We start from the raw sequence: 8,153 nt of genomic DNA, 5'->3' as shown, positions 1-8,153 counted from the left end.
TCTCCCTCTCAGTATCTCACTCTCTCTCAGTCTCTCTCTTGCTCTCTCTCTCTCTCTCTCTCTCTCTCTCTCTCTCTGTCTCTCTCACTCTCATCCTGTCTCTTACTTCATGGGTGGGAAAAAAATAATTAATTATAGCATGAAATATGCATTAAAGAGACTGTGGAATCAGAGGGAAGTGCTCTGGCAAGGAGCACACAAAAGCCAGCAGCTTCCTCAGTTTCTGTCTTTATAGAACAGTTATCGGATGTATTGAAGGTGTTCCACGTACTACATCCCAGTGATGGCGTTAACGTACTTCCCTCACAACTCAGGTTTTACATGGATTGTGCCGGTACCCATAATATCATGTGGAATTGTTTGGTGCCACCTTACTACCATTCTTTTTTTTCCCTCACTACTATTCTTTTTTGACCTACCTTAGTACATCTTGCCTGGATTCCGATTTGGGCACAGCATGAGATGAGATCTCGGAGAGTTTTGAGTTCTGGCTGCAAATGCAGTTGTGAGACTCAGTGAGTCCACAGTCAGTCTCACACATGGAAGAAACTCGGCAGCGGCAACTCAGAAATTCAGATTTCAGTTGGTGCTCTGCATATTGAGTGGGCGTTGTAAAAAGATTAAGGTATGTGCAAGCCGTGGAAACCTCTAACAAGTGACAGAGATTCCTAAGGGAGCAGCTAAGGTTCTGCCAGCATCTCTTTCACTCGTTAACATCTGTGTTCATGAGTCTACTGTAAGAAAAACACTGAACATGAGTGTTATTCGATGGGATGTTACCCTCAAGGAGACTTTTCTGCAAAAATAACACTGCTACCCATCTCAAGTTTGCTTAAGAGCAGCTAGATTGCATAAGATCAGCTACAATGGCCAGATAAGAATTTAACTGCCAGTAAAGGAATTAATGACTAAATTTAAGGGTTGACATTAGTGTTCTAATGATAGTAATTACCTTGACCACTCTGTTTAAAAAAGATTTTTTGATGTTTGTTAAACAATAAGCAGGACTTTATCATTAAATCATAATAAGACCACATTTTAAATGCTACACATAAGCCTAGCTAATTTCAGATTCTTTGGTTGTGAGTAGCCTACAGAAAATCCATATCATCTATCTGAAGGCATTCTGCTGAGAACAAATTACTGTAAACTGTAAAAATGCTCACATTCTAACCAACATCAAATCATACTTGATGTAATTTGTAAAAAGTACAGTTCTGTGCGAAGGCTTTAGGAAATGTTTGCTCATTCTTTTCTCGCAGTCTGTTTGCTTGTTTGCTTGAACCTCACAATGTGGCATTCTGTATCTGGGCAAATAACTTCTCCAATCTCATAGCCACCTAGGACCCCCAGAAATAAACCTCACCCAAACAATGGGTTGCTAAGCAGCCCTTGAGGTTTCTCAGAACCTGAGCCTGGTTCTGCTCTGGCAGCTGCTGCAGAGCTGAAGTGTTCTCCGGAGCATAAGCCTGCCGCAGAGCATCTCTAAACGACAGGATTTCACTGGTCCTGACTGACTGGCCCCGGTCCAGAAGAAGAGGAAAGGAGCCGTCGGGCCGGTGTGAAAGGGCAGACCAGGGAACGCGCCACAGACACACTATGGATCAGACTTAAAAGACCACATGGGATTTATATATAGAGGCCAAGATGTCCTATAGCTGATTGTGAAAACATTTAGAAACTAGTTATGGCTTGGTTTTAGTGTTAAGTCTCAGACATTCCAAATCAAAAATCTCAGGGACTTTGTCATCCACCTCTACAGGCGGTCTGATCAATTTTGGTCCAATCAAATGATGTTTACATCATCAAGACTGAATAAAAATCCATGTCCTTATCGTCTATTTATATCTCAGAGCGCTACAGGATGCAGGCAGTCAAAGCGATCGATGCAGAGTATTCAACAAGAGGAATCCCCATTGTGCATACCTACCAATAGAATCGATTCGGAGCGACCCTTTCATGGACCAGTTGCCAACGTCGCCCAAACTCCACCGAGCTATAGAGCTGAGAAGAGATTAAAAGATAGAATGAAGTTACAAGCAAGAGCCATTTACTGAGACTTTAAATTTGGCCCATAAGCTTTGTTATAAAAAAGCAGCTTTAAAAAAATCTCTACAACAATGTTGTTATTCAAAGATTTTGGAGATCTGTTTTCACAGAAAGGAAATTCAACTCTATATCTCTCAATACCCCCGATGTGGAAACTCACTCCAGAACATATAATCCATCAACAAACAACACAACAGCTGTGATTGTCTCCTGGGTTTCAGGTGTAGGGGAAAGAAGAAGAACAAGAAGAAGAAGCAAAAAAACACACCCATAGAGGTCTAATAAAAAATAGATTTTCCTTGAGTTATGAAAGCAAGCATGGTGTCCGGTCAGGTCCACCAAGGCAGATCGGACCCGGTTTTTAATAGCCGCTTGGTTTGGCATGCTAGTGCATCGCTAGGGTGGTGAGACCAGCTCACAGGCCTCCGCAGGCTGCCTGTCTCCAGAACTGTGGTTAGCCAAGGGATCAGAAATGGGAAAACCGGGAATACACCTGACCAGCTCTTTGGGCTAGGAATGCAGTAGAACCAGGCCCTGACTGAATCAGACACTGGGGAGGGCTTCAAACAGGTTAGTTAGTGCCTAGGAAGAGTGTAGCTCAACAAGATAACAGAATAGCTAACTTGCTAAAATGGCTAATGATCAGTGGAAACCAATAGGTGTCAATTGGTAGGATGTCATTTACAAAATGATTTCATTCCTGGTTAGAAACATCTGAGTTTTGGGTGGAAAGACCTTTATTAAGCAGTTTTTTCTTTGCTCAAGGCACTGAAACCATTGAAAGGTCCAAACCACTCTGGACATTGCAAACCTCATAAAAACAACTTTCAAAACTGACAAAAAATCTGTCAACATCAATAAATGATTTATTTATTTCTGGTATAGTCATAGACAGGGATTTAATTAGGCTTGTGATTGTGTTTTTGTTTGTGCTAGTTTTCCCTGCTTCAACCATGGGCAACCATGCACGGTGTGCAAACAGTCACCCATTATCTATCAATTCAATGATAATGCTATTTGTTAGTGGTTATTTAATCTTAATTGTACTGCAGAGCTTTCCTCTCAAGGGTGAAGTCAATGTTAATTTCAAACTGAGTGAAACTGTGTGCACAAACCCATAACCAAAATCGAGGGTTATTTCGTATGATATTACAGCATCCCCATGTCTCTTTTTCACCATCCCATAATACTTGGCTAGTAAAATTTTCATGCAAATGTTTATTACTTTGAAGAGCTTGATGACTAAATGTTAAAACAAGAATCGAGAGACAGACTAATCTGCCTCTGACCCTAAATCTGCTCTTCTTTTGTTCTATCGTGTTTCATCTCCTCTGTCTTTCTGTTTTGCATCCTCCTTTCATGTTGTGTTTTTACTCTGCTACAAATTGGTGAAGCTGAGTCTGTGAAAATCTCTTTGGAAAAAGGAAGAACACTCCATAATTTATAAGCTCTAAAACAAGCCTGCAAAGAGCTCAGCTGCAAAGAGAGCATTTTATTATTGGTAATTCCAGATGACTGGGGACCCATAAATTGCCTTAATTGCAGTCTTTAGGCTAAGTGCAATAGTCTTTCTATTAGTACATATTACCTTTCTTACTGATGATGGGCTTTTGAAGAAATTCCTAGGATGTTTCTAAGAGTGTTTCACCACCTCTTTTCATTACAACAGTGTCTTTCTTAACCTGGCAGCTACACATGTCTGCTGATCCTTGGTTTTGGACATTTGGTTTTCATTGAGACAAAAAAAATTATTGCTTGTACATTTATGACAGATGCCGCAGTTGAAAGTCAACCCGATTTCATATGGATCCCACTAAAGAACGTCAAAATAACTGCATGCATTTTAGTCAGTGGGCCACAGTGAAAAGGAATGCAGTGTACATTGTAGCTGTTGATTATACACACATTGTGGTAGCTGTTTCGCATTTCGCACGCTTCTTGTAAGAGCTCAAAAGCAAAAACTGATCATCAGTTAAAATGCACTTAGTTAAATACCTATGAGCAGAGGACGAGAGTATTCAGCGTGATACTTGCACGGGCACTGAACAATGATCTTTATGTTTCACTGCTTTCGGGAAAGCGCAGTCCTGATGGGTCAAAGGGCCAATCGTACCTTATGGTCTTGGCTGTAGGCGAGGATCCAATCCTCCTTCTCAGGGTGGAAGAGCAGGCTGAGCACATAGAAACCCAGGCGGTACTTCTGGTAGGTGGCGCCCTCGTCAGAGCTGATCAGTAGGCTGTTCTCCACCTCTGGGTCTGTCAGCAACATGATCTGGAACACAGAGAAGTGGCGGAGGTTGGGGCGGGGTCAAGGGTTGTACCCAGGCCGCTGCCGTGACCCTTCCTGAGTCAAAGCTTTTGATTCAGCACCAGAGACTTGAATGCTGATGTTGAATGAAAAGCTAGCAAGGGGCGAGTTAGTGTTATGGAAGTGTGATTGGGCTAAGTGGACCACGCAGGACTTAATTCATGACCGGCAACGGTAGCAATTTCTTTTCGATGAAGGACCTGTAAGAATATACAGCATGATAAATCCTCCTCTACCCCACAGGCAATAGATAGAATGACCAGAGGCTATGCTCCACTGTTTTCTCACTCACACGCAGATCAAGGACCATTAACCATTAAAACCACCGGGAAGAGCAACTCTGAAGAGACAATCAGCAAAATCTGTGTTCTTGTTATGGCATTATAAACATAATCAATGCCATGTTTGTATGTTGCCCAAAACTCATAGGATTTGAATAATTTAAGGCCCAGAAACCAAAAGAAGACAAAATTGAACAAGACAAAGAGAAACAACAGCACCTCACATTTACAATTCGTGTGATCAACAGACAGGTCACGTGCCTGACAGTTTGAGACATGGTGTGCCTGATTTGCAAGTCATAATGAATGTCTTTAAAGCCTAACTGGCTTGAGTTAATGTGATATCTCTATTATGTCCTTTCTAATGCTCCATTCATTGGACTAGTTCTTTTCATTTGCACAGTACCCACACAGGGTCAACCCATGAGTTTGTAACAAACAAGGACATGAATATTCATTGTGAGGTGTGTGTTTGTGTGTGTGTGTGTGTGTGTCTTTTGCCTTCGAAGCCTGACTAGATGACTAAAGATGCAATTTCCCATCAGTTTTGTTACTCTTTTTTTTTTTGGGGGGGGGGGGAGGCGGGGTGAGGGGGTTGTTCTGAATTTTCTAGATGCTGCCAAGACTTTCCAAAACAAATCTCTATCAGAAGATATAATCAGCTACAAATATAATTGAAAAAGCAAACGCTAACTGCCAAAAGCACACATCCACAATACACAAAGAACAAGGAGTGTGTGTGTGTGTGTGTGTGTGTGTGTGTGTGTGTGTGTGTGTGTGTGTGTGTGAGTGTGTGTGTGTGTGTGTGTGTGTGTGAGTGTGTGTGTGTGTGTGAGTGTGTGTGAGTGTGTGTGTGTGTGTGTGTGTGTGTGTGTGAGTGTGTGAGTGTGTGAGTGTGTGTGTGTGTGTGTGAGTGTGTGTGTGTGTGTGTGAGTGTGTGTGTGTGTGTGTGTGTGTGTGTGTGTGTGTGTGTGAGTGTGTGTGTGTGTGTGTGAGTGTGTGTGTGTGTGTGTGTGTGTGTGTGTGTGTGTGTGTGTGTGTGTGAGAGTGTGTGTGTGTGTGTGTGTGTGTGAGAGTGTGTGTGTGTGTGTGTGTGTGTGTGTGTGTGTGTGAATGCCTGCTCAATCGATTTGTTTTTATTTATCATTATCACCTTAGGGGAGGTGGGGAATAAGCACAGAATGCACAGCTAAATCACTGGGCTGCAACTGGTTTTAGAAAGTAAATAGTTTTTTTAAAGGTCAATGTCTGTCAGTTGCCCAAAACAATAAACCAGCATCATTCAAATGGCTATACTCTGTTGCCCCCCCCCCCCTCCACCCGCCCCCACAATCGCCTTCTTTAAACAATCTTCATGTGCAATCAAATCAAATTTATTTAGGCTCCTTGTTAAGCAGTACACCTTCGCCTGGATGCTGATGACTTGTAGGGGGGAGTCCCATAAGCCCCACAAGAGTCCCAAAAGGCCCGTGCCACTCCCCCATGGTGCCTTGCAGTGCTAAAGTTTAATTTGATCTCAGCGTGCTGCAGTGTTCATAGTAACACCCTCCAAAATGATTAGGAGGGTAAAGGTTCAGACCCTTGTTTTTCACACTTAGGCAAATAGGGCATCTTGTTTGGGTATTGCAGCACTGTGCATTTTAGCATTTTGGAATTGTAGTGCTTTTTGATTGGCCGGCTGCTTCCCACTGTGTCAGATGAGCACACATCGACCTGCCACTGATGGCCTTCTTCACTTTCTTGCTTTTTCCTTCAGTCGGAGGCATAAACATGTAGACATATAATGACTGACCTGAAAGAACTGCTAGAAATGTAGGCACGTAAAGACAAAAAGGACTTGCTCAAAAGTTACGACGCAAACATGAGAACACGCATATGGCCAATAATACCCATGAATGAAATAAAAGGTGACTTTCCTTCAATAAAATCAATAAAGGGTGACATTCGGTACTTTTGTCTCCTATTCATTTTCTTTTAGCATTCTGTCTTGCTCTGAGGCAAGGCACAGATGAATACAAATATTTACCTTTGTATGAAACTATTAAATAAGGATCCGTTAACCTTTGGGCGACTCAAGGCAGCTACTGACTGTAGACATTCATTCCCTGATGTAGTAAAATACCAGCCAGAGCTCACAACAAATATCTGGATTAGATTATAATTATACCTCACATTCTTTCAATTTTGTTTCTCTGAAGTGACATTGTAGTGTGTGGATAGGTCATGCGTCAGAGAGCTGGGTCGCTATAGGAGTGGCTGTTCGCTGCTTGTAATTAATCGCTTTTTAAACAGAATTTCCACAACCTAGGGGGAATCGGAAAATGGGACTCAAATACAGACTCCGCTGGAGGCTTGGACATACATGTAAGTTTAATATTTGAATATCTGCCTGTATGACCTTTAGTTAGAGATAGATAGATAGATAGATAGATAGATAGATAGATAGATAGATAGATAGATAGATAGATAGATAGATAGATAGATAGATAGATAGATAGATAGATAGATAGAGAGAGAGAGAGAGAGAGAGAGGAGGGAGCTGAGAACTCAGGAGTAGACAGCAGACTAAGAGCTTGAAAGATTTCAACTGATAGCACTGATTTAGCACCACTAGGGGGCATATGAATGGGCTTTTGCCTTTTGCCAGGAATCTGAACATGAAGTTGACTAGAATGACAATAACCTTCTTTTTTTTTACTACATTCACAAGTAACACTGCAACAAGACATAGTTTTATTTTATTGTTTATGTGTATTGTGTGATTGTAGTGTTTATGTAGATTTACAAATGATTTCACAAATGATTTCATTGGGTGTCACACCAATGAGGACATAGGAAAGATTATTATGCCAAGTTCTCTCCATAACCTCAGCCTCAGCTGTTCAGAACTTTTCAAATGCTTCAAAACTAATGAAAAAATGGCCATGATCCTGTATTACAAAAAGCAAAAAAAAAAAACAAAAAAACAAAACAAAAACACCCCACCATTCAGCTCCTGTTCATCCTTGGGCCACATTCTGTCTTAAACTCTGCATTTGTTTCACCTTTTGACATCTCCTCTCTTCAGTCCACATCCATGCTTCTAAATTACAAAGCCAATGGAGAATGAGAAGACAAAGGTTAATGAAGCTATACTTCCTGACTGGCCAAGAGACCGGGGCTCCTGCAAACACGTCCAGCAATGCTCAGACCTCACTACTAAACAACCTGTGACATATTAATGAAATTAGCCACATCTTTTCACTACAGCCCAGAACTAATTGGATTGTCTTGTGCACCCTATAGAGAGGTAGTAAATATGGCGGAAAGGTGATATCACAACAGTTGCTCCTCACAGCTCGTTAAAAGCTAGGAAGCGTGTAACCTCCTAAATTCAGTTTTAAAGCTGCCATAATCTGTTTGGTGTGTTAAACACTGTTAATCCTTCAATATTGAATTGATGGATTAACAGCCGTGATTTAGGCTTTTATACAAATGTATATTTTTTGCTGAAGTGCACATTATGTGGAGTTTGG

General features: G+C 41.5%; 1 protein-coding gene across 2 annotated transcripts in view; it reads right to left on the bottom strand.

Moving 5' to 3' along the window:
* LOC113576364 (VPS10 domain-containing receptor SorCS1) overlaps window positions 1-8,153 on the bottom strand; it is a 119,148-nt gene that overhangs the window by 34,336 nt on the left and 76,659 nt on the right. For both annotated transcript variants that reach the window (XM_027008405.2, XM_027008406.2), the window contains exons 4-5: window positions 4,163-4,321; window positions 1,931-2,004 (exon numbers count right to left, since the gene is read on the bottom strand). In XM_027008405.2, coding sequence (XP_026864206.2) covers window positions 1,931-2,004; window positions 4,163-4,321 — 233 coding nt within the window. The remainder of the gene's footprint in view (window positions 1-1,930; window positions 2,005-4,162; window positions 4,322-8,153) is intronic.

The sequence above is a fragment of the Electrophorus electricus genome, chromosome 16 (genome assembly GCF_013358815.1).
Source record: "Electrophorus electricus isolate fEleEle1 chromosome 16, fEleEle1.pri, whole genome shotgun sequence".
Taxonomy (NCBI): domain Eukaryota; kingdom Metazoa; phylum Chordata; class Actinopteri; order Gymnotiformes; family Gymnotidae; genus Electrophorus; species Electrophorus electricus.
This window is presented reverse-complemented; position numbering and strand designations above follow the sequence as displayed.